The sequence below is a fragment of the Ranitomeya imitator genome, chromosome 10, assembly GCF_032444005.1.
Source record: "Ranitomeya imitator isolate aRanImi1 chromosome 10, aRanImi1.pri, whole genome shotgun sequence".
Lineage (NCBI taxonomy): Eukaryota > Metazoa > Chordata > Amphibia > Anura > Dendrobatidae > Ranitomeya > Ranitomeya imitator.
The window spans coordinates 115,438,283-115,465,838 of NC_091291.1; the positions used below are offsets into that span (position 1 = coordinate 115,438,283).

The following is a 27,556-nucleotide window of genomic DNA, read 5'->3' on the forward strand; positions in this document are numbered from 1 at the left end:
TAGATAAAGAAATGTATTTATGGGAATAATATTTATTTATTTTTTTCATTATTTTGGAATTTTTTTTTTTTATTTTTTTTTTTACATATTTGAAAAAAATTTTTTTTACTTTGTCCCGGGGGGGACATCACAGATCGGTGATCTGACTGTTTGCACAGCACTCTGTCAGATCACCGATCTGAGAGCAGTGCAGGCTGCTTCACAGTGCCTGCTCTGAGCAGGCTCTGAGCAGGCTCTGTGAAGCCACCTCCCTCCCTGCAGGACCCGGATCCGTGGCCATCTTGGATCCGGGTCTGAAACAGGCAGGGAGGGAGGTAAGACCCTCGCAGCAACGCGATCACATCGCGTTGCTGCGGGGGGCTCAGGGAAGCCCGCAGGGAGCCCCCTCCCTGCGCGATGCTTCCCTGCACCGCCGGCACATCGCGATCATCTTTGATCGCGGTGTGCCAGGGGTTAATGTGCCGGGGGCGGTCCGTGACCGCTCCGGGTATATAGTGCCGGATGTCAGCTGCGATAGGCAGCTGACACCTGGCCGCGATCGGCGGCGCTCCCCCCGGACGTACTATCCTGTCCATGGTCATGGGGGCCCACCCCACCTCGACGGGATAGTACATCCGATGTCAGAAAGGGGTTAAGAGTGAAGACAAAGACTCTTTTGAACTCCCAAGTCTAGTTGATGCGTAAATTAAATCCTATAGAAAGCCACAGGGTCCTCTAGTCTTGCAGTGACAGACACCCTGTGATCAACTTTTTGTCAATACTTGGCACTGCAGCTGGCACTTGGACCGGAGTGTGTGGTTGCATATATTTCTATGCATCTGAGCGCTCCGGTCCGAGTGCTGGCGGCAGTGACAAGTATTAATGCTCGAGTTTCTCGCAAGTGTGACCCTGGCCTAAACAGGGAATCCTCATATTAGCCATAAATGTCTGCAAGATGTGGTGTCCCACCTCTGGGACCTGCATCAACCTTCCCACAATGAAGTAGACTTTTTTGAAGGTTTTATCTTTATATAGATATATTTATATTTGTTCATATATTTATACATACGTTATTAAATACATGCTTGTCATTTTTTATACATTTTACAATATTTGTTATTCTAAATTTACATGAGATGTTTTCATTTTTTTTCTTTTGCGTTTTTGATTGCCAAGGAACACAACAACCCTGTACACTTGTATTATAACGGACAAAATGTTTTTGCTTATGAAAAACATCATGGACTCATTGAACACTCCCTCTCTAGTTACCAAATACAAGCGGTAAATCAGAAAGGGTCCATCCTGCATCCCCACCGCGATCAGCACACTCCAAACCTCCGTGGTGCAACATAAAGACAGAATGCAATTCTTTACTCCAGATGGTGAGCGAAGCTGCCCATAGACCTCCGCATCCGGGGACGGAAAAGACAAACTTTGTGTGAGTACTAATGTAAACTGCATAATCGCCCAGGAGAATAGACACAGTCCCACCACCGTTATAGTCTCGTTGGTTTTTACTGACGGCTCCTTAATCAGTTCTAAAATATCCAGAATGTCTGCTCCTAGCGCAAGGTACATCAGAAGTAGCTGAGCGAGCTGATCGCGGCTCATTTTCCCTCTTGGCATCAACCAACGTCCGATAATCAGGACCAAGATTGTTAACTCTTCCGCGCCTTGCACCATTTTGGAAAATTCTTGTTGGTCCTGGCGAGAGATCAGAAGATGCGGGGGTTTTTTAGTTTTAAAAAAAGAAAGCAAATTTACAGAATACTCAAATACCAAGAATTAAACTATAAAATTATATTTCGTTGGTACAAAACTCAAGATATTCTTAATAAAATTGATAACTCTTATTCACCTAATTGCTGGAGATGCAATTTGTTACTTGGAACGCCCTCCCATATTTGGTATGACTATGTTAAAATCGCACCCTTCTGGGAAACAAAACATAGTCATATAGGAAAAGTTCTTAACATATCGCCCCCTTTAACACCCCAACTAGTCCTTCTTAAAGGGAACCTGTCACCCCCAAAATCGAAGGTGAGCTAAGCCCACCGGCATCAGGGGCAATGCATTCTGGAATGCTGTAGATAAGCCCCCGATGTATCCTGAAAGATGAGAAAAAGAGGTTAGATTATTCTCACCTGGGGGGGGGGGGGGGGCGGTCCGATCCGATGGGCATCGCAGTCCGGTCCGGGGCCTCCCATCTTCGTACGATGATGTCCTCTTGTCTTCACGCTGCGGCTCTGGCGTACTTGGTCTGCCCTGTTGAGGGCAGAGCAAAGTAAACAGTGCGCAGGCGCCGGGCCTCTCTGACCTTTCCCAGCGCTTGCGCACTGCAGTACTTTGCTCTGCCCTCAACAGGGCAGACACAGTACGCCGGAGCCGCAGCGTGAAGACAATAAGAGGACGTCATCCTAAGAAGATGGGAGGCCCGAGACCGTGACACCCATCAGACCGGACCGCAGCAGGACCTGTTATGTTTGCTAATGACAGGTGTTATGAAGGCAATCCAGAAACACAGTGTGCTTAGCGATCAGAGCGCACACAGTGATCTGACAAATACCCAAAAATACAAGAACGAGCTCTGAGACGTGGAAACTCTGTAGACTGCAAACCTGATCCTATCCTAAACACAACTAAAAGCGGCTGTGGATTGCGCCTAACAACTACCTAGGCAACTCGGCACAGCCTAAGAAACTAGCTAGCCTGAAGATAGAAAAATAGGCCTGACTTGCCCCAGAGAAATTCCCCAAAGGAAAAGGCAGCCCCCCACATATAATGACTGTGAGTAAGATGAAAAGACAAAACGTAGGGATGAAATAGATTCAGCAAAGTGGGGCCCGATATTCTAGGACAGAGCGAGGACAGTAAAGCGAACTTTGCAGTCTACAAAAAACCCTAAAGCAAAACCACGCAAAGGGGGCAAAAAAAACCCACCGTGCCGAACTAACGGCACGGCGGTACACCCTTTGCGTCTCAGAGCTTCCAGCAAAACAAAAGACAAGCTGGCCAGAAAAAAAGCAACAAAAAAGCAAAAAGCACTTAGCTATACAGAGCAGCAGGTCACAGGAACGATCAGGAGAAGCTCAGATCCAACACTGAAACATTGACAAGGAGCAAGGATAGCAGCATCAGGCGGAGTTAAGTAATGAAGCAGTTAACAAGCTCACCAGAACACCTGAGGGAGGAAGCTCAGAAGATGCAGTACCACTTGTGACCACAGGAGTGAATTCAGCCACAGAATTCACAACAGTAACCCCCCCCCCTTGAGGAGGGGTCACCGAACCCTCACCAGAGCCCCCAGGCCGACCAGGATGAGCCGCATGAAAGGCACGAACAAGATCGGAAGCATGAACATCAGAGGCAAAAACCCAGGAATTATCTTCCTGAGCATAACCCTTCCATTTAACCAGATACTGGAGTTTCCGTCTAGAAACACGAGAATCCAAAATCTTCTCCACAATATACTCCAATTCCCCCTCCACCAAAACCGGGGCAGGAGGCTCAACAGATGGAACCATAGGTGCCACGTATCTCCGCAACAACGACCTATGGAATACATTATGTATGGAAAAGGAGTCTGGGAGGGTCAAACGAAAAGACACAGGATTGAGAACCTCAGAAATCCTATACAGACCAATAAAACGAGGTTTAAATTTAGGAGAGGAAACCTTCATAGGAATATGACGAGAAGATAACCAAACCAGATCCCCAACACGAAGTCGGGGACCCACACGGCGTCTGCGATTAGCGAAAAGTTGAGCTTTCTCTTGGGACAAGATCAAATTGTCCACTACCTGAGTCCAGATCTGCTGCAACCTATCCACCGCAGAATCCACACCAGGACAGTCCGAAGACTCAACCTGTCCTGAAGAGAAACGAGGATGGAACCCAGAATTGCAAAAAAATGGAGAAACCAAGGTAGCCGAGCTGGCCCGATTATTAAGGGCGAACTCAGCCAACGGCAAAAAGGACACCCAATCATCCTGGTCTGCAGAAACAAAACATCTCAGATATGTTTCCAAGGTCTGATTGGTTCGTTCGGTCTGGCCATTAGTCTGAGGATGGAAAGCCGAGGAAAAGGATAGGTCAATGCCCATCCTACCACAAAAGGCTCGCCAAAACCTTGAAACAAACTGGGAACCTCTGTCAGAAACAATATTCTCAGGAATGCCATGCAACCGAACCACATGCTGAAAGAACAAAGGTACCAAATCAGAGGAGGAAGGCAATTTAGCCAAGGGCACCAGATGGACCATTTTAGAAAAGCGATCACAGACCACCCAAATGACTGACATCTTTTGAGAAACGGGAAGGTCAGAAATGAAATCCATCGAAATATGTGTCCAAGGCCTCTTTGGGACCGGCAAGGGCAAAAGCAACCCACTGGCACGAGAACAGCAGGGCTTAGCCCTAGCACAAATCCCACAGGACTGCACAAAAGTACGTACATCCCGTGACAGAGATGGCCACCAGAAGGATCTAGCCACTAACTCTCTGGTACCAAAGATTCCAGGATGACCAGCCAACACCGAACAATGAAGTTCAGAGATAAGTTTATTAGTCCACCTATCAGGGACGAACAGTTTCTCTGCTGGACAACGATCAGGTTTATTCGCCTGAAATTTTTGCAGCACCCGCCGCAAATCAGGGGAGATGGCAGACACAATGACTCCTTCCTTGAGGATACCCGCTGGCTCAGATAAACCCGGAGAGTCGGGCACAAAACTCCTAGACAGAGCATCCGCCTTCACATTTTTAGAGCCCGGAAGGTACGAAATCACAAAGTCGAAGCGGGCAAAAAATAACGACCAACGGGCCTGTCTAGGATTTAAGCGCTTGGCAGACTCGAGATAAGTCAAGTTCTTATGATCAGTCAATACCACCACGCGATGCTTAGCTCCTTCAAGCCAATGACGCCACTCCTCGAATGCCCACTTCATGCCCAGCAACTCTCGATTGCCCACATCATAATTACGCTCAGCGGGCGAAAACTTCCTGGAAAAGAAAGCACATGGTTTCATCACTGAGCAATCAGAACCTCTCTGTGACAAAACCGCCCCTGCTCCAATCTCAGAAGCATCAACCTCGACCTGGAACGGAAGAGAAACATCTGGCTGACACAACACAGGGGCAGAACAAAAACGACGCTTCAACTCCTGAAAAGCTTCCACAGCAGCAGAAGACCAATTAACCAAATCAGCACCCTTCTTGGTCAAATCGGTCAATGGTTTGGCAATGCTAGAAAAATTACAGATGAAGCGACGATAAAAATTAGCAAAGCCCAGGAACTTTTGCAGACTTTTCAGAGATGTCGGCTGAATCCAATCCTGGATGGCTTGGACCTTAACTGGATCCATCTCGATAGTAGAAGGGGAAAAGATGAATCCCAAAAATGAAACTTTCTGCACACCGAAGAGACACTTTGATCCCTTCACAAACAAAGAGTTAGCACGCAGGACCTGAAAAACCATTCTGACCTGCTTCACATGAGACTCCCAATCATCTGAGAAGATCAAAATGTCATCCAAGTAAACAATCAGGAATTTATCCAGATACTCACGGAAGATGTCATGCATAAAAGACTGAAACACAGATGGAGCATTGGCAAGTCCGAACGGCAACACTAGATACTCAAAATGACCCTCGGGCGTATTGAATGCAGTTTTCCATTCATCTCCTTGCCTGATTCTCACCAGATTATACGCACCACGAAGATCTATCTTAGTGAACCAACTAGCCCCCTTAATCCGAGCAAACAAGTCAGATAACAATGGCAAGGGATACTGAAATTTAACAGTGATCTTATTAAGAAGGCGGTAATCAATACACGGTCTCAGCGAACCATCCTTCTTGGCTACAAAGAAGAACCCTGCTCCCAGTGGTGATGACGATGGGCGAATATGTCCCTTCTCCAGGGATTCCTTCACATAACTGCGCATAGCGGCGTGTTCGGGCACGGATAAATTGAATAATCGACCTTTAGGGAATTTACTACCAGGAATCAAATTGATAGCACAATCACAATCCCTATGCGGAGGTAGAGCATCGGACTTGGGCTCTTCAAATACATCCTGATAATCAGACAAGAACTCTGGGACCTCAGAAGGGGTGGATGACGAAATCGACAAAAATGGAACATCACCATGTACCCCCTGACAACCCCAGCTGGATACCGACATGGAATTCCAATCCAATACTGGATTATGGGTTTGTAGCCATGGCAACCCCAACACGACCACATCATGCAGATTATGCAACACCAGAAAGCGAATAACTTCCTGATGTGCAGGAGCCATGCACATGGTCAGCTGGGCCCAGTATTGAGGTTTATTCTTGGCCAAAGGTGTAGCATCAATTCCTCTCAATGGAATAGGACACCGCAAAGGCTCCAAGAAAAACCCACAACGTTTAGCATAATCCAAATCCATCAGATTCAGGGCAGCGCCCGAATCCACAAACGCCATGACAGAAAATGACGACAAAGAGCATATCAAGGTAATGGACAGTAGGAATTTGGACTGTACAGTACCAATGACGGCAGACCTAGCGGACCGCTTAGTGCGCTTAGGACAATCAGAAATAGCATGAGTGGAATCACCACAGTAGAAACACAGACCATTCAGACGTCTGTATTCCTGCCGTTCAACTCTAGTCATAGTCCTATCGCACTGCATAGGCTCAGGTTTAACCTCAGGCAGTACCGCCAAATGGTGCACAGATTTACGCTCGTGCAAGCGTCGACCGATCTGAATGGCCAAAGACAAAGACTCATTCAAACCAGCAGGCATAGGAAATCCCACCATGACATCCTTAAGAGCCTCAGAGAGACCCTTTCTGAACAAAGCTGCCAGCGCAGATTCATTCCACTGAGTGAGTACTGACCATTTCCTAAATTTCTGACAATATACTTCTATATCATCCTGACCCTGGCACAAAGCCAGCAAATTTTTCTCAGCCTGATCCACTGAATTAGGCTCATCGTACAGCAATCCGAGCGCCAGGAAAAACGCATCGATACTACTCAATGCAGGGTCTCCTGGCGCAAGAGAAAATGCCCAGTCTTGAGGGTCGCCGCGCAAAAAAGAAATAATAATCAAAACCTGTTGAATAGGATTACCAGAAGAATGAGGTTTCAAGGCCAGAAATAGCTTACAATTATTTTTTTTTTTTTTTTAAATTCGTTTATTAATTCCAGAATAAACTGCACAATACACACGTTTGCATTTGTCATTATTAGTAACAGTATGAAATACAGATAGGGGTCATGCATTATTATATCTAAAAGTATTACAAAAGTGACAAACTGTGTATGTTAAATCACTGACGTCTTACAAATCACCTAATATACAACATTTAACTACATTAACTTAACAATAGCAATAATGCGCCGCCAAAGGAAAATTAATACAGATTTCACCCCGTAAGTGATGCCCCCCAAACCACGAGCCCAACCTCCACATAGTAGCCAAGCTAATGAGGATTATAAAGTATTATAAGAGGAGTTCCATCTACCCCAAATCTTTTCAAACTTGCCTGGGCATCCTCTATTTTGATATAGTGTACGCTCATACGGGATAATCGAATTCACCAGATCAACCCAGGCTCTGAGAGACGGGCAAGAACCACCCATCCATCGTAATGCTAACACCTTTCGTGCCATAAAAAGTGACTCTCGTAGAAATATTCCGGTGCAATGATCCCAAGCTTCCGCATCCCACACCCCAAATAAGCAGATCAGTGGTTCAAGTGGGACAGGGATCAGTAATAAGGATGTTAAAAAAGACGTCACCTCACTCCAATACTGACGAATAACAGGGCATTTCCAAATCATGTGGATGAAATCCGCATCACCCGAATGGCACCTCAAGCAATCCGACGAGTGGAAGCGGCCCATTTTAAAAAGCCGTACCGGGGTCAAATAAGACTGATGCAGAATATATAATTGAGTCATTTTATTATTAATTGAGGGAGAGACTTTAGTTGGGGACTCCAAAATATCCTCCCATTCTTCTCCCGATACATCAGGAAGAAGTCCCTCCCACTTCCCTTTGACGGAATTTATAGTAGACCCATCTCCCATGGACAACAAATAAGTATATAAGGAGGAAATAAGTCCTTGAGGGCCCTGTGAGTTGAGAATACCTATCAAAGGTAAGGATGAAATAGCTCGATCCCCACCCATACTCCGCATATGTGATTGAAAGGCTGATCTTAGCTGTAAATAACGGAAGAACTGAGACCTCGGAACACTGTGGGTATTCTGTAATTGTACAAAGGATGCAAAGACCCCCTGGTTATATACATCTCTCACCGAGAGAACACCATGCGAGATCCAAAAATTAGTGGATGGATGGTTCAACAGTCCCGGAAAGTAACTATTATTCCATAGAGGCATTTCAGCCACTACATCTACAAATCCAGTAACTTTTTTAATTTGTCTCCATATTGATCGTGCCAGCCGGTGCAACTGTAGCAAACAGGGGGCATTAACTTTCTCTAGTTCTAGAAACCCCAGTGGACAATCAGCCCGGGCACCATGGAGCAAATGACTCTCCGAGTTAGGCAGGGAATTATTAGGCATCCATTTATTTATCGCCTTGGCCTGGCCGGCGAGATAATATAAGTAGAAATCTGGCAAAGCCGCCCCACCCCCCTGCTTCGGCCTCTGTAATGTCGACAATTTAAGTTTGGGCCTAGTTTTCCCCCATATAAAGGATGTAACCAGGGAGTTTAACCTTGCGAAGAAGTGTTTGGGTATGGGCACGGCACTATGTTGAAGGCAATAGTTAAGCTTAGGGAGCAGTATCATTTTAATTAGATTAATTCGGCCGGCAACCGAGAGCGGGAGTTTGTTCCAGGTTGAAAATTTAATTCTAACCAAATCTAATAGTGGGTAGATATTAAGTTGTAGATCTAATTGGCTGTATTTGGACATGTGAATACCTAAATATTTGAAACTGGATACAATGGGGAGCGGCGAGAGAGTTTCGAGGCAGGGTGCCTGGGTATGTGAGAGAGGGAACAAGGCAGATTTATCCCAGTTTATATATAGCCCTGAAAATTTACTGAACTTATCTATAGTCGCAATCACCTGTGGTAACGTTTCCTCTACTTTGTCCATAAATATCACCATATCGTCAGCATAGAGACCGATGGTATCCACTCGATCCGCAATATTTATTCCCTTAATACCATCAGAGGTTCTTATGCGTATTGCCAAGGCCTCTATTGCCAAGGCGAAGAGGGCCGGGGATAAAGGACATCCCTGGCGAGTTCCCCTATAAAGGGAAAAGGGCTCAGAAATGGTATTATTCACAACTATACGTGCCCTGGGCTTCCTATATAGTATATCTATCCCTCTTAGAAATTTGTCCCCAAAACCGTATTTCCTCAGACATGCAGATAGAAAGGGCCATTCGAGAGAGTCGAAAGCCTTGGCTGTATCTAACGATGCTAGTGCCCAGTTATTATCTGTTTCTAGGGAGCTATACTGAATCACTGATTGAACCCGTCTAATATTGATGGAGGTGCTTTTTCCCGGCATGAAGCCAGTCTGGTCAGGGTGTATAAGGTCTAATATGATTGCGTTCAGTCTAGTAGCCAGAATTTTAGTAAAGATTTTATAATCCACATTTACCAACGATATTGGACGATATGACCCACATTCCAGAGGATCCTTCCCCTCTTTCCTGAGCATAACAATATTTGCATCATAAAATGTTTCGGGCACAGGTCCTCCCTCCCATATTTCCCGAAGTACCTTCAATAAGAGTGGTGCCAGTTGATCACAGTATTTCTTGTAAAACTCAATAGGAAACCCATCCGGCCCAGGGGCCTTCCCAGTGGCCATATCCGCCATAGCATGTTCTACTTCCTCCATGGTAAATTCAGCGTCCATATAGGCCCGCTGGGTTGGACTCAACAAAGGAAACACTATATCTGATAGATAATCCAGACACTCAAAGACATCAAGACCACTACCAGATTTATACAGCGTCTCATAGTAATCATGAAAACACTGAAGTATCTTATCCGTGGAGGACACCAATGTGCCATCGAGTGTGCGGATTTGTAGTATAGTATTGGAGGTATTATGTTGGCGTACTAAGAAGGCAAGGAGTGTGCTAGCCTGGTTCCCTAGCTCGAAGTAGGATTGACGGGTAAAGAATAATTTGCGTTTTGACTTGGTGTCCGCATGTTGAACATATAACCTCTGAGAAGCAAGCCACTCAGCCCTGTTACCACTAGTTTGACTAGATATATAGGCAGCCTCCGAGTCTTTCAGCCGCTGCTCTATCTCATCATCTTCCCTCGCCGTCACCCTTTTAATGTAGGAAATTGTGGAGGACAAACACCCCCTCAAATAGGCTTTTAGAGTATCCCAGAACAAGCCAAGATTTTGGGGTTCCGGGTGAGTTGAATTAAAACAATTCAGCTGGTCAACCGTTCTATCATTAGAGTCCATTAATTTTAACCAAAAGGGGTTCAACTTCCAGGGCATATTATTATATGATTGGCCATATTTAAGTTTGAGGATAACCGGACTGTGGTCCGAAATCCCTCTACTGCCATGCTCAACACCATCCACCCACAGTGCCAAATTACTAGAACCGAATATGTAATCTATGCGAGATAAAGATTGCCTAGTGGATGAGTGGCAGGTATATCCTTTAGTCTCTGGGTGATGCACTCTCCACAAATCCAGCCATCCACTACCATCCATAAACAACGCCAGTTGGGAGGGGGGCCAAGACCGGGGATCCCCAATTGTCGCGTCATCTAATCTCAATCTGTCCAGGGACCCATCCATGACTAGGTTAAAATCTCCCATACAAATAACACTAGCATCAGGATAATTTAAGGAGAAACCCAATGCCATACGAAGGATCGAAGTACCAGCGGGGGCAGGGGGATTATAGATACATAATATCACATATTCTCGCGAGTTGATAAATGCATGCACAAAGACAAAGCGACCCTCCGGATCCCGCCGTGCCTCCCTGGCCTCCCATCTAACATCTCTATGTATTAACAGAGACACCCCTCTCGAGTAGCTGGTGTGGAATGCGTGAAGAGACCACTGCACCCACGGTTTTTTTGTATATCGAGCTGTGTCTCTAGTCAGATGTGTCTCCACCAGTGCCACAATGTGTGGGCGATACCGTCTAATCTGCGAGAATACTTTAATTTTCTTCCGGGGGGTTTTGATACCTCGTATATTCCAGGTCATAAATATGATCTCAGATCCCATATTGATACTTAAAAGAAAGGAAGATGTGAAGTAGTACTCGGGTCCGGTTCAGAGGCACCAAACAAGGCTTAAAAATAGTGTTAGCGGCAACCATACACATTGAACAATCAAAACTAATACAAAAAACAACAACCCAACATAATGTAACTTTAACAGTAGAGAAGTACAATCCTGCACTCCTGTGATCAAATAGAAAAGGGGATACCCTCACTGACTCCAGCGTCCGGTATTATTAATAAGCTCAGCACCCACACGGAGAGCTCCTTTTTCCCCCATATTGCCATTGGACAGAAGAAGCCGATTAGGAGTCATTTACAGTGGACACCTTGTAGGACCGCAACCATTCAGTGACCTCCGCCGGGTCCGTAAAGAATAAGGAGGAGCCATCATGGACAATACGTAGTCGAGCAGGATAAAGCATGGCGTAGATAATATTTTTATCCCGTAGTTGTTTCTTAATTTCCATAAATCGCGCCCGCTGCTTCTGAAGCTCCATTGAGAAATCCGGGAAAATTGATATGGTAGCATTGTTGAATTTAATAGGACCCTTCTGTCGCGCCAAGCGGAGAATAGCATCCCTATCCCTGCAGTTGAGAAGGCGCGCCAAAAAAGGTCTAGGCGGAGTTCCAGGGGGGAGAGGTCTCGCTGGGACCCTATGGGCCCTCTCCACCGAGAATGTTGAGGAGAATCCATTTCCCAGAGAGGTTTTAAGCCAGTCTTCCAAAAATTGTTCAGGTTGCTGACCCTCCGAGCGCTCTGGCAGGCCAATAATTCGAATGTTATTGCGGCGCAGCCTATTCTCCAGGTCATCTGCCTTTTGTTTCCAGGCGTTTATGGAACCGGCGACCTTTTTCAGAGTAGTCTCCATAGGGGTGATAGTATCCTCCACATGGGACACTCGTGTTTCAACCTCTGAAATACGTCCTCTCATGGCCTGCATATCATGCCGCAGACGACCCACTTCAGTGTGCACGTCCTCTATCTTTTCAGTAAGGGACGATCTAGTGAGGGATATAGCCTGCATTAATTGCTCAGATGCTTGCTTAAGGGTCAGTTCCTCTTCTTGCTCTCCCTCCTCAGTATCATCGGAGAGGCGATTTTTACGCTGGGCCGGCGTAGAATTATTCCTGAGAGTACGTACATTATCAGGGGGATCCTCCCTGGAGTATTTCCTCAATTTCTCAGCAGCCCCTGCCCCTTTGGAGTGATACATGGTGGGCAGCAGAAGGAGCCACACAAGTCAGCGGGCACAGGATATAGGGCTGTTTTTTTTTTGGGAGAAAAAAGGGCCACAAAACAAGCAGCTGGCGTAAGGAGAGTTGTAAAAAGTATTAAATGTAGCCTGAGGTGTTATATATCAGGACAGGCCCACAGCCACCACAGGAGGACCAGCAGGGAGGGGGTTAATCCCTCCAAAGTTATGGCGCCAATAAAAGAGATGTCTATCTGGCAGGGGGGGCGTGGGGCCCAATCTTTCAGGGCACACACACCACGTCGCCCCTGTATATCCCGGGTTATCTGTTCACCTCTTGAGCAGCACCGTTAAAGTAATGAAGAGCGCCTCTCCCCTCACTGTCAGGGAGTGCGCACTGGTAATGGCCGCCGTCCCCTGCAGCCACTGCCGCCCGTCCCGGAGCTCTCAGCCCCTGCACTCCTATGCCACACAGCGTTCACCGCCGAAGAGCGCAGCCCCACCGAGTCCACCAGAAGAGAAGCCGGGTGTCAGAAGAGGCCAGTGCCGCGTCTTGTCCCGCCGGAGCGCGTGCTCCAAGATGGCCGCCGCCGCACAGGTACCCTCCGTCCGCCCAGACCACTCACGGATTCCAAGTCCCGGGTCCTTACTGCAGCCTTTTGGGGAGGTCACCTGACTCCCGGGGGTCCCAGGCGCCAGTGCCAGCCGATACCGCTGGCAAATAAGGGGTCTTAATGGCAGGATATTATCAGGATGGCCGGAGCTCTCACGAGGCACGTCTTCCCTCCTCCGTTACATAGCCACGCCCCCTTACAATTATTTTTGAAACTTAGAAACTTAGTTCTATCTCCAAAAAACAAATCAGGAATAGGAATTCTTGGTTCTAACATAGATTTCTGATCAATAGTATCTTGAATTTTTTGTACATTTATAACGAGATTATCCATTGAAGAGCACAGACCCTGAATATCCATGTCCACACCTGTGTCCAGAATCACCCAAATGTCTAGGGGAAAAAAAAAAAAGTGAACACAGAGCAGAAAAAAAAAAAAAAAAAATGATGTCAGAACTTTTTCTTTCCCTCTATTGAGAATCATTAGTTGGGCTCCTTGTACTGTTATGTTTGCTAATGACAGGTGTTATGAAGGCAATCCAGAAACACAGTGTGCTTAGCGATCAGAGCGCACACAGTGATCTGACAAATACCCAAAAATACAAGAACGAGCTCTGAGACGTGGAAACTCTGTAGACTGCAAACCTGATCCTATCCTAAACACAACTAAAAGCGGCTGTGGATTGCGCCTAACAACTACCTAGGCAACTCGGCACAGCCTAAGAAACTAGCTAGCCTGAAGATAGAAAAATAGGCCTGACTTGCCCCAGAGAAATTCCCCAAAGGAAAAGGCAGCCCCCCACATATAATGACTGTGAGTAAGATGAAAAGACAAAACGTAGGGATGAAATAGATTCAGCAAAGTGGGGCCCGATATTCTAGGACAGAGCGAGGACAGTAAAGCGAACTTTGCAGTCTACAAAAAACCCTAAAGCAAAACCACGCAAAGGGGGCAAAAAAAACCCACCGTGCCGAACTAACGGCACGGCGGTACACCCTTTGCGTCTCAGAGCTTCCAGCAAAACAAAAGACAAGCTGGACAGAAAAAAAGCAACAAAAAAGCAAAAAGCACTTAGCTATACAGAGCAGCAGGTCACAGGAACGATCAGGAGAAGCTCAGATCCAACACTGAAACATTGACAAGGAGCAAGGATAGCAGCATCAGGCGGAGTTAAGTAATGAAGCAGTTAACGAGCTCACCAGAACACCTGAGGGAGGAAGCTCAGAAGCTGCAGTACCACTTGTGACCACAGGAGTGAATTCAGCCACAGAATTCACAACAAGGACCGCCCCTGGGTGAGTATAATCTAACCTATTTTTCTCATCTTTCAGGATACATCGGGGGCTTATCAACAGAATTACAGAATGCTGTAATAAGCCCCTGTTGCCGGTGGGCTTAGCTCACCTTCGATTTTGGGGGTGACAGGTTCCCTTTAACTTTCATCCTCAATATCAGCATATTAGTGTTATACTATAACATTCCATCTCCTTAAAGCGGCTAAAATCCTTATTGCAAGACACTGGAAGAATACTGATCCCGTTCTCTCTCAGAATGAATTTACGAATCTGAAGGGGTTAAGTAGTACTGTATATTGCTATCATGTCTCAGGATTTGGTCCAGCGGGTCCTGTGCTCTACTGTCGTGTCTGTCCGCTGAGCCACAGCAGGTTCCATCGATGTCCGGGTGCTGATTACCCTTTGCCTTTGTCCATTCCTTTCATAGAGCAGGTGTTTTTCATGTGTCATCTAGCCTGTCCTGTCGCACTGCAGATGCTACTATTTACACCTCCCCTTGCTGGTCTTCTCCGCTGGTGATAGTCTTCAGTGGATTCTGCTTGGAGTTCTAGTCCTACTTCTGAGTATCTAGGCCGATCAGATAATTTTACTGTTGGGTTTCCATTTTACGCTGCACTCTCCCTCAATTCCTTAGGAGGTGCGTGATACACTCGACGGCCCTTTAGGAAGCCTGGTCGGAGTTGTCTTCTCTAGTTTTACGTTCAGGGTTTATCAAGCTCACACAGAAGCCGCAAGGGTTCGCGTTACTGGATTCTTTAGTCTGTAAAGGAACGGGATGGGGTTTGTCCAGTATTTTCTTAGATTCTTTATCCCCATGTTTATCCACATGTGCATAACCCATTCAAACAAATACCCTACGGCGTAGAGCGTAGACGGCTTCTTGTAATTCTTAGGCAGGGTTCTTGACATATAAATTTCCGTATGCTATATTGAGACAAACTCGGTATCTGCTTTTAAGACGGGTTATCGTGCAGTTACTGTTTCATTCCCCAAATTACTACAACAGGTGACATTTTAGAATAAGTTGTGTCTGCATATATGGGGCATAATCCTATTATCTCTTAGCTATTTGGAGGAGAATAACTGCTGTGATATCTCGCATGCACAGACATGAATCATTTCTGCTCTCCTGTTTCTATGTAGCACATAATCAGTAGCAACAGCAGCTGCATGGAGGACATTATAGATCAGTACTGAGCAGTGTAACTGTGAATGCAGCACTGGGGTGACAGAAAACACATGCTAGAAGTAGCAGCACAGTGTTTGTCTTCTTGCCTCTCAAACTAAACTTTTCTTTCATTCCACCCTCACCCCTTCATATAATTCAATAGACAACTGTAATCTGATCCCTCAGTGAATTGGCAGTCTGTATTGTTTTGAGCAAGATTTTAGCAGTTTCAGAATGAATAATGAGTTCAGGACATAGGCATTTCATCTATATGACTTCCAATGGGCAGGTGTCTGAACATTCAGACCTGGGTCATGCTCTGCCCCATCTACCGTATATACTCGAGTATAAGCCGAGATTTTCAGCCCATTTTTTTGGGCTGAAAGTCCCCCTCTCAGCTTATACTCGAGTCATACCCGGGGGTTGGCAGGTGAGGGGGGGCGGGGCTATCTAATTATACTCACCTACTGCTGGCGCGGTCCCTGCACGTCCCTGCTTCGTCACTGCTGGAAAGCGCTGCAGATTCTTCCTGTGCTGAGTGGTCACATGGTACCGCTCATTACAGTAATGAATATGCGGCTCCACCTCCCATAGAGGTGGAGCCGCATATTCATTACTGTAATGAGCGATAACTGTGACCGCTCAATACAGGAAGAAGATGCAGCGCTGGAAAAAGCAGGGACTGCACCGCGCCAGCAGTAGGTGAGTATACGGGGAGGGGAGCACTGCGCTGCGCAATATTTACCGCTCCTCGTTCCAGTGCGGCTCCGTCTTCATCGTCCTCTGGCTGTGACGTAGTCAATGCGCGCCCTCTGCTGAACGTCAGTGCTGAAGACGGAGCCGCACGAGGAGCAGGTAAATATTGAAAGTGCCGGCGTCCTGAGCGAAGAGAGATGAGTATGTGATTTATTTATTTTTTATCGCAGCAAATGCATATGGGGCAAGTGTCTGTACGGAGCATCTTATGGGGCCATAACGCTTGTGCAGCATTATATGGGGCAAGTGACTGTACGGAGCATCTTATGGGACCATAACGCTTGTGCAATACTATATGGGGCAAGTGGCTGTATGGATGATCTTATGGGGCCATAATGTTTGTGCAGCACTATATAGGGCAAATTTCTCTATGGAGCATCTAATGGGGCCCATCAAACTTTATGGAGCATTATATGGGGCTCCTGATTCAATATGGATATTCAAAAACACTTAACCTACTGATGTCTCAATTAATTTTACTTTTATTGGCATCTATTTTTACTCTTGAAATTCACCGGTAGCTGCTGCATTTTCCACCCTAGGCTTATACTCAAGTCATTAAGTTTTCCCAGTTTTTTGTGGCAAAATTAGGGGGGTTGGCTTATACTTGGGTCGGTTTATACTAGAGTATATACGGTATATTGAGTTCAGTTGACACAATTTTAATACTAGAGATAGAGCCATGCCGATTGGATACACCTTGTCATGGTGGGATGGCTTTTACCCTTTTTTTTAAATCAAAATGACTAACTAAGTATCATATGTTATTTATATGTACTGTTACTATTTATTTACTTGCTACAGGGTATGTGTTCATTTAGTTTTTAATCTTCGGTTTTGTCTCCTCTATCTATGTAGCACATGATCAGAAGCAGCAGCAGGATGGAGATTATATAGCAGTACTGAGCAGTGTAACTGGGAATGCAACACTGGGATGAGATTAAGCACGTCAGAAGTAGTGCCATGTTTTTTCTGTTCTTGCCCCTCAAAATAAGCTTTTCCCTCCTTGCCCTCACCTATCCATATATTCAATAGGAAACTGTAATCTGATCCCTCAGTGAGTAGGCAGTTTGTATTGTTTTGAGCAAGATTTTAGCAGTTTCACAATTAATAATGAGTTCAGGAGGCAGAGGTAGAGAGAAGCAGCTCATAAGTTGGTAAAGAATTATATTTCTTTAATAAGATGTATTACAAAGTTTCTTCTATTCGCTTGTGCTATGGATTTCTGCAAATTTAAAATGGGACTGAGATCACTAGTCTGATCAGGCAGTGCATGCAAATATCATATCTTCTAACACAAGAGATATATTTTGTAGCTTTAGTCTGCTGAATGGGAGACTACTCTTCACAAACTAAGCTTTTTTTAAAAAAATTAGGGCATTTGAAAATAAGGTTTCTAGACCAAACATACCCTTTACATTTTTTTTTACATTAATCCGGATTTGTGAAGAGTTGCCGAATATGAAATATTACAAGTGACATGGAAAAGTGGAAGGTGATGTATCATCCACATTGCTGCCTTTTTGAGTGACATCTGCTGCCGATTTCAACAGAATCACTCGGACACTGTGGGAGACTAAACTGGCTACCTTGGGACATACAGCAATCATTAGTTTCATCATGGAGGAATAAAAATGAATACTGGGAAAAGCAAACCACAGTACAATATTAACAAGTAACACAGCAACATCTGATGTCAACTCTACACAGTCCTGCCAACATAAGCCTGCAGCTGCTGCATGCTCCAACACCACCATGGAAGAAATACAACTAGAATAGAACATCTGGCTCCCATCATTATTTTGTTGTCTCCAGGGACAACATGATGATGGCCTGGATTCTGCTCTGATGACATCATAGTGATGATAGCCTGGATTCTGCTCTGATGACATCACAGTGATGCTGGCCTGGATTCTGCTCTGATGACATCACAGTGATGCTGGCCTGGATTCTGCTCTGTTGACATCACAGTGATGCTGGCCTGGGTTCTACTGTGATGATGTCACAGTGATGCTGGCCTGGGGTCTACTGTGATGATGTCACAGTGATGCTGGCCTGGGTTCTACTGTGATGATGTCATAGTGATGCTCGCCTGGGTTCTACTGTGATGTCACAGTTATGCTGGCCTGGCTTCTACTGTGATGATGTCAGTGATGTTGGCCTGGGTTCTATTGTGATGATGTCACAGTGATGATGGCCTGGGTTCTACTGTGATGATGTCACAGTTATGCTGGCCTGGGTTCTACTGTGATGATGTCATAGTGATGCTGGCCTGGGTTCTATTGTGATGATGTCACAGTGATGATGGCCTGGGTTCTACTGTGATGTCAGTTATGCTGCCTGGGTTCTATTGTGATGTCATAGTGATGCTGGCCTGGGTTCTATTGTGATGATGGCCTGGGTTCTACTGTGATGATGTCAGTGATGTTGGCCTGGGTTCTATTGTGATGATGTCATATTGATGCTGGCCTGGGTTCTACTGTGATGATGTCAGTGATGTTGGCCTGGGTTCTATTGTGATGATGTCATATTGATGCTGGCCTGGGTTCTACTGTGATGATGTCAGTGATGCTGGCCTGGGTTCTACTGTGATGATGTCATAGTGATGCTGGCCTGGGTTCTATTGTGATGATGGCCTGGGTTCTACTGTGATGATGTCATAGTGATGCTGGCCTGGGTTCTATTGTGATGATGGCCTGGGTTCTACTGTGATGATGTCATAGTGATGCTGGCCTGGGTTCTATTGTGATGATGGCCTGGGTTCTACTGTGATGATGTCATAGTGATGCTGGCCTGGGTTCTATTGTGATGCTGGCCTGGGTTCTACTGTGATGATGTCACAGTTATGCTGGCCTGGGTTCTACTGTGATAATGTCATAGTGATGCTGACCTGGGTTCTACTGTGATGATGTCACAGTGATGATGGCCTGGGTTCTACTGTGATGATGTCAGTGATGCTGGCCTGGGTTCTACTGTGATGATGTCATAGTGATGCTGGCCTGGGTTCTACTGTGATGATGTCATAGTGATGCTGGCCTGGGTTCTACTGTGATGATGTCATAGTGATGCTGGCCTGGGTTCTATTGTGATGATGGCCTGGGTTCTACTGTGATGTCAGTGATGCTGGCCTGGGTTCTACTGTGATGATGTCACAGTTATGCTGGCCTGGGTTCTACTGTGATGATGTCATAGTGATGCTGGCCTGGGTTCTACTGTGATGATGTCACAGTTCTGCTGGCCTGGGTTCTACTGTGATGATGTCATAGTGATGCTGGCCTGGGTTCTACTGTGATGATGTCACAGTGATGATGGCCTGGGTTCTACTGTGATGATGTCAGTGATGTTGGCCTGGGTTTTATTGTGATGATGTCATAGTGATGCTGGCCTGGGTTCTACTGTGATGATGTCACAGTTATGCTGGCCTGGGTTCTACTGTGATGATGTCATAGTGATGCTGGCCTGGGTTCTACTGTGATGATGTCACAGTGATGATGGCCTGGGTTCTACTGTGATGATGTCATAGTGATGCTGGCCTGGGCTCTACTGTGATGATGTCACAGTGATGATGGCCTGGGTTCTACTGTGATGAAGTCATAGTGATGCTGGCCTGGGTTCTACTGTGATGATGTCATAGTGATACTGGCCTGGGCTCTGCCCTGATGATGTTATTTATGCTGGCCTGGGCTCTGCCATGATGACATCACTATTTCTAAGATGATGTTATTTAGTGATGAGCGAGTGTACTCGTTGCTCGGGTTTTCACACTCAGGTGACCTCCGAGTGTTTGTTAGTATTCAGAGATTTAGTTTTCATCGCTGCAGCTGAAAGATTTACAGCTATTAGCCAGCTTGATTACATGTGGAGATTCCCTAGCAACCAGGCAACCCCCACATGTACTCAGCCTGGATAGTAGCTGTAAATCATTCAGCTGAGGTGGTGAAAACTTAATCTCTGAACACTAACAATTACTCGGAGATCACCCGAGCGTGCTCAGGAAAACCCGAGCAACGAGTATATTCGCTCATCACTAATGATATCATTTGGTATCAGTCTGAGTTCTGCAAGTTGACCACAATGGTACCAGATTAAGTTCTCTAGTTAGTCTTTCAGTCACTTCTGCTGAATTAATAAAGTGTGACTAAGGCAGACTTGTTGTTACTCTTCTCTGGCATGGAGAACCCAAGGCACATTCTCCTTCAGCCTCAGTGGTGGTCTAGGGCAGGGATAGGGATGTCTGGTAGTTCTCTCTGTGAGCAAGAATATTTTTTACAGATCGTTCCAACTGATCATTAAGGAGAGGTCTCATGGAGTCTGCCTGATAGGAAACAAACCCTGAGTGCTGTGAATTTTAAAAAGAGATGTACAAATTATAAAAGTCGTGCATTAGGAGTTATATTTCATAGAATAATGTAAAATTTATAGCTACCTTATACTCGGCCAATGTACAAAGCTTTTTCATTTAGAAATGCATTTGATGAATGAGATACGTACGTTTTCTGTGCATTTAGTATCTGTCAAGTTGGTGACGTTCATTCTTAAATTTAGGTTTTTAAGTTCTATCCCAAATACAGAAGGAATAACTGTGCATAAATATAGAAACACCATTGGGGAGAACCTGCAATGACACAGGAAATAATTTAGTGCAGGAATGAAAAAATGTAAAAAAAACAAACACAATACTGTAATTTTGAAAGAAAACCCATTATGGATAAAGTGATTGCAATTTATAGTTTACACAGCAATTTGCAAGGTTGCAAATCAATCAATTATTATCTGACTACAGTAGGTAGCTAAGTGATATGCTGTGTGTGTGTGTATATATATATATATATATATATATATATATATATATATATATATATATATATATATATATATATATATATTTTATATATATATATATATATATATATATATATTATATATATGTGCATGTATGTATACAGGTGCTTCTCACATAATTAGAGTATCATGAAAAAGTTAATTTATTTCAGTTCAATACAAAAAGTGAAATTCATATATTATATGAATACATTATATTATACAGTGATCTATTTCAAGTGTTTATTTCTGTTAATGTTGATGATTATGGCTTACAGCCAATGAAAACCCAGAAGTCATTATCTCAGTAAATTAGAATACTTTATAACACCAGCTTGAAAAATTATTTTAAAATCTGAAATGTTGGCCTACTGAAATGTTTGTTCAGTAAATGCACTCAATACTTGGTCGGGGCTCCTTTTGCATCAATTACTGCATCAGTGCAGCGTGGCATGGAGGCGATCAGCCTGCGGCACTGCTGAGGGGTTATGGAAGCCCAGGTTGCTTTGATAGCAGCCTTCAGCTCGTCTGCATTGTTGGGTCTGGTGTCTCTCATCTTCCTCTTGACAATATCCCATAGATTCTCTATAGGGTTAAGGTCAGGCGAGTTTTCCAGCCAATCAAGCACAGTGATACTGTTGTTTTACACCAGGTATTGGTACTTTTGGCAGTGTGGACAGGGGCCAATTCCTGCTGGAGAATCACATTTCCGTCTCCAAAAAGCTTGTCGGCAGAGAGAAGCATGAAGTGCTGTAATATTTCCTGGTAGACGGCTGCGCTGACTTTGGTCTTGATAAAACACAGTGGACCTACACCAGGAGATAACATGGCTCCCCAAACCATCACTGATTGTGGAAACTTCATACTAGACATCCAGCAGCTTGGATTGTGGCCTCTCCACTCTTCCTCCAGACTCTGGGACTTTGATTTCCAAATGAAATGCAAAATGTACTTTTATCTGAAAACAACAACTTGGACCACTGAGCAACAGTCCGGTTCTTTTCCTCCTTGGCCCAGGTGAGACGCTTCTGGCGTTGTCTATTGGTGATGATTGGCTGACACAAGGAATGTGACACTTGTAGCCCATGTCCTGGATACGTCTGTGTGTGGTGGCTCTTGAAGCAATGACTCCAGCAGCAGTCCACTCCTTGTGAATCTCCCTCAAACTTTTGAATGGCCTTTTTTTAACAATCCTCTCAAGGCTGCGGTTATCCCGGTTGCTTGTGCACCTTTTTCTACCACACTTTTTCCTTTCCCTCAACTTTCCATTAATATGCTTGGATACAGCACTCTGTGAACAGCCAGCTTCTTTAGCAATGACCTTTTGTGGCTTATCCTCCTTGTGGAGTGTATCATTGACTACCTTCTGGACATCTGCCAAGTCAGCAGTCTTCCCCATGATTGTAGAGCCTACTTAAACAAACTAATTGTATTAGTGGTGTGTTCTGGTTTCACATAATTGTATTAGTGGTAGATTTTATTTGTGGTAGATTGGCTCACTCGGCTGCACACAGAGGTAGGCAAAGGAAAACTGTCTCTTTAAGTCTCTCACTGGTTTATTAGGTGTGCTGCATAAGCCAGTGCAGAGTTAGCAAAAATAAACAAATCCCTGCTGGCCTAAGGAAAAACATAACATACAGCACAGTCCTTGTTGTGGCAGGGATCCATCTATTCAGGAAAATAAACATACATGGGTCAGCTTCGTTGTCGGGACACAGCACTGCTGGAGTTCCTATCTCCAGTCCTACCTAACACCTAATGAGTCAAAAGACTGGCTATTTATATCCCAGACCACAGCCTGGGGTGGAGATAAGGTGGACAATCTCCCATCTGCTCTATGGTTGTTCACAAAAACCCAGCCCTTGAAATATCCGATTAACCCCTGTCAACGATATAATGACTCTTGGAAACTACTTAGAGCTTCTCTGTCTTATGGCTCGTAAACATGGCTGTATTTGCTGTCCAACTGTGATCCAACAAAACATTGGATTGCACTCGGACCAATTATATCCAGTACTATGGGGTCATGCACATGTTTAATTTTTTGCTCAGACACAGCCTGTCCGAGGAATAGAATCGCAACATGCCCAAATTTAATCCGATATTCTGACTGCACCTGGCCATGCAAGTTAATGCGTACATGGAAACCATCGGACTGCACTCAGATGACATCCGATTTTCATGGACTGACAAAATGGAAAAAATGGAGACTTTTTTCTCCATCTTGTAAGGTGGCTGTCGGACACATAGCGTATGAAATACTGTATGCATCACAGAGGTGCATGTCCTTTGTGATACAAACCGTGAGTAATGCTCTAATACACATAGTGTACTAGAAGTCTTATTGTGAGCAGCTGAAGAGCTAGGTGTGGCTCACATTGTAAAATGGGACCTATTTATCTTACACATAGTTCTGTGTGTGGAGGTGTGTGGACCTTCAGGATAGTGTGTTTTTGCCAAAGGACTAAGTTCAACTCTAAGCTGAGTGTGCAAACCCACACTATATTGTATGGACTTTTTACTTTATGTTTCACTGTGTGCCGGACAAGGGCTGTATTTGAGTTTCCTGTGATGTGGTTTATGAGGACTGAAATAAACCATCCGGACTTTTAAATATATAATAGTTCTGTGATGCTAGTCACTTCTCACGGCCAAGCCATGAGACAGAATAGTCAGAGTCCAAGGTCAAAAGCCAGCAGGGTACATCATAAACAGAAGAAGAGACAAAAACGTGGTCAGGTAAAATTCCACAGTCATAATACCAGGAGGATAACGGATCAGAGAAGGGGTTAAACAGACAGATGGTCAGCATGAAGTCAAGGTCAGGCAGCAAAAGATCAAGCATACAGAACTCAATAAACAGGTAGAATAAACCTCACAAGCTGAATGTACATCTGGCAGAGGTCTGGGATAAACAACTCAGATAGTAGCATGGCAATTACCTGGGATAATGAACACTTGGAGACAGCTGATGCCTCGAAGTCTCAGATTGGATAGTCAAGCTTTCAATCAATACAGACAGCTCAGCACTTCCTTGTACTAGATAGAATGGCTGAGCTGTCAATCAAAGTACTGACCGCTTCAGCACACCTGACAAATTGGATGGCCAAGTTGTCAGTAACTGCATCCCAAGACACGGCAACCCCACCAATCAGCTGTTCCTGATGTAATCGTCGTCCGGAACTGTTCTGTTACATCGATGGAATAGTGCACATTCAGCCCCTATTTATTTTATCTATTTATTATGCATTGCTTATATAGCTCTATAATATTCCGCAGCGCTTTACATACATTATCATCAGTGTCTTTGGAGCCCTTATTACTTTGAATAGCTAGCAAATGTGTAGTACTCTGCCGTAGTCACTATACAGACGATGGAGCTGTGCTGTAAAGCTCCATAACTGAGCAGTTCTGTCTGCCACTGACACCAGGAACAGCTGATTTGTGGGGGTGCTGGGTGTCACTGATAATGCGTTGATGACTTATCCTAAGGATAGGCCATCAATGTTAAAGTGTCGGACAACCCTTTTTTTCTGGTTTCAGAAAACTCTTGTCCCCCAGCTACAGTTAGTTTAACCCCTTAACGACCAGGGGTATTTTTGGTTTTGCATTTTCATTTTTTGCTCCCCTTCTTCCCAGAGCCATAACTTTTTTTTATTTTTCCGTCAATATGACCATGTGAGGACTTGTTTTTTTTTGTGGGACGATTGTACTTTTGAATGACACCATTGGTTTTACCATGTCGTGTACTAGAAAATGGGAAAAAAGTTCCAAGTGCGGTGAAATTTCAAAAAAGTGCAATCCCACACTTGTTTTGTTTTTTTTTGTGTGGCTTTTTTACTAGGTTCACTAAATGCTAAAACTGACCTGCCATTATGATTCTCCAGGCCGTTACGAGTTCAAAGAGACCCGAAGCGTCTCCATTTCACAGCATCAGGGGCTGGGTGAGGGCTTATTCTTTGCTCGTCGATCTGACGTTTTTAATGATACCATTTTGATGTAGATACGATCTTTTGATCGCCCGCTATTGCATTTTATAGCAATGTTGCAGTGACCAAAAAAAATTAATTCTGGCGTTTCGATTTTTTTCTCGCTACGCCGTTTATCAATTAGATTAATTCTTTTTATATATTGATAGATCGGGCGATTCTGAATGGTGCGATACCAAATATGTGTATATTTGATTTTTTTTAATTGTTTTATTTTGAATGGGGCGAAAGTGGGGTGTTAGGGCTAGCGGAATGCACCAAATAATATAAAGGGAAATATGAGGTGCGTTCGCAGCCCCAGGTCCACCGTGCAGAGATGGAACCTGCTGCTGAGTAATGGTGAATGAACACTTGCTCACACGTGGGTTAGACCTCACCCAGTGTGAATGGAAGCGAACTCTGTTGCTTCACAGTCGCTTAAATGAACGCTGTGCCCTGTTAATAGTCACAGGGTGCAGCTGGTGGATGCTGGTGGGATCCCTATGATATTCACCCCCTCTATGCTGGTGATTGGACTCACTCTGACACTTTGTGGCTTTTAAACCCGCACCTGAGCACACCCTGAGTCAGATGCTGAGTCCAAGCGGAAGTTCCCACCCTACACTGACCGGCTGTCAAGACTAATTAAAGATTTACCCCACAGAGTGCATACACCGCCGCTCTGGCGGACACCACTAACCATCCTAACTAGGGCTAGGAAAGCGCACTGATTGCGCACGACACCGCACTGGCTGTGGCTGCTAATTGACGCAGTAAACTCGTGCCTGGTGCTGGATGGCACAATCTGGTGCTAGGTAGCTCAATCACCCAATTACTTTCAACAACACTAGGGATGGGAATGATTAAAGAGCTTTCACCAGTTTCAGTCACGCATCCACACGCACACAATTTCAGTTTTATACTAGCGCATGGCCGAGCGGCCATGCAAGCCTTTTATAGACGTAGCCTTCTGGGACCTTCATAGTGGTCCAACCGGAGCCGCTACAGGACCTGAGCATGTGACCTCCGACCTCCAATGAGAGGTCGTCCCGTGGGCATGCTCAGTAGATGAAAAGCAGGACTTAGTCCGTGGAACGTCTGCTTGCCGCTGATCAATGCTGGTAACAAAGGCTGAACCTGGGGCGGTAGCTGTAACCAGCCGCACAGTATCTGTTTGAGCCAGACACTGGGACAGACGTCTCTGCTGAGCAGGCTCCACTGCGCTGGCTGAGGAAGAATGGGAGACTGCAGAGGACATGGTTTGAGGTTCCCCCTGTGCAGCGGCGGGAACTTGACACCTAACGGGGTGATTTGAACTTTTATATTTTTTTAATCTTTTTTACATTTTTAAAAACATTTTTTTTTACTTTTTACTTGTTTCAATAGTCTCCGTGGGAGACTAGAAGCTCCATAGAGCCCTGCTCTATGTAGCAGATATGCTCACTTGCTATGAGCGCCGACCACCAGGCGGCGCTCATAGCGATCCAGCAATGACAACCAGAGGGGTCTTCTGCTAACCCCGGGTTGTCATGCCAACCCATTGGCGACCCGCAGTCATGTGACATGGGCGCTGATGGGAGGAGGTAATGACGCGCTTCTTGCACCTGCATGTTAAATGCCACTGTCAGCGTTTGACAGCGACACTTAACATATTAACAGCCGCGGGTGAATCGCAGTTCCACCTACAGCTGTTCCGGGCACATGTCACCTGATCAGATCAGCTGTCATGTGCCGGAAAAGATCAAGGCTTATCACCAAACAGAGGGAGGTGTCCAATGACGGCCTCTGTTCGTCATTGGACGTTAAGGGGTTAAAAATAAAATAAACTCTGCTTTGCTCATCCTCCCCCAGTCCTCTGTCACTGATTATACACTCCTGGTGTCTGTTACCATCAACAACACTGCAGCTAATTAGTGAGCTTAATGGCTCTGAGCAGCTCATGCCATCAAGTACTGTAGTTCAGAGCTTAGTCATTTGCCGCAGTGATGTCGGCATGATGTCAACGCTGCAGACAATAGTAGACACCGGGAGCGGGAGCAGCTGTGGAAACTGCATCTGGGGTCAGGGGTTTTCTGAAATCTGGATCCCTTTTAAGGACCAAGAAGGAAGGGGGCATGTGTGGAAGTGGCTCGTAAGTGGAGAAAGAAGCATCTTTATTTGATGAGCTATATTATAAAGTTTCTTATATTCTCTTGTATTATTGTTTTATGTATAATTCACTTTTAAGACTGTGACCAATTAAAATAATTTTATACATAATGCAGCTTAATATAACATAACTGTCCTTTTTATGTGGCCTGAATTACCATTTCCATTCTCCATTTTTTGTCATCTTCAGTGTCACAGCCATCTCAATAAACAAGAGAAAAATTCCACCGATGAGAACCAAGTAATAATCATTTTTTGTTTCATCCGCTGTCAATGCTACCATAACTAATCCATGGAACGCGAATAATAACCGGCTGAAGATGGCTGCCAGGATCTTCAGACATTTGCTCTTCAT

At 45.0% G+C, this 27,556-nt stretch overlaps 1 protein-coding gene and 1 long non-coding RNA gene across 2 annotated transcripts in view; one reads left to right on the plus strand and one right to left on the minus strand.

The window, feature by feature from the left end:
• The window catches only part of LOC138652107 (uncharacterized), a 33,951-nt gene extending 6,423 nt beyond the window's left edge, over positions 1-27,528 (plus strand). Inside the window, exons 2-3 of the long non-coding RNA XR_011315571.1 lie at positions 1,248-1,420; positions 27,392-27,528. This is a non-coding gene — a long non-coding RNA (uncharacterized lncRNA). The remainder of the gene's footprint in view (positions 1-1,247; positions 1,421-27,391) is intronic.
• Positions 898-27,556, minus strand: LOC138652106 (transmembrane protein 26-like). The gene is made up of 3 exons (XM_069742849.1): positions 27,360-27,556; positions 20,756-20,879; positions 898-1,686 (listed from the first exon to the last, which is right to left on the minus strand). The coding sequence occupies exons 1-3, from the start codon at positions 27,554-27,556 to the stop codon at positions 1,096-1,098; spliced, it is 912 nt and encodes a 303-aa protein (XP_069598950.1). The 3' UTR covers positions 898-1,095.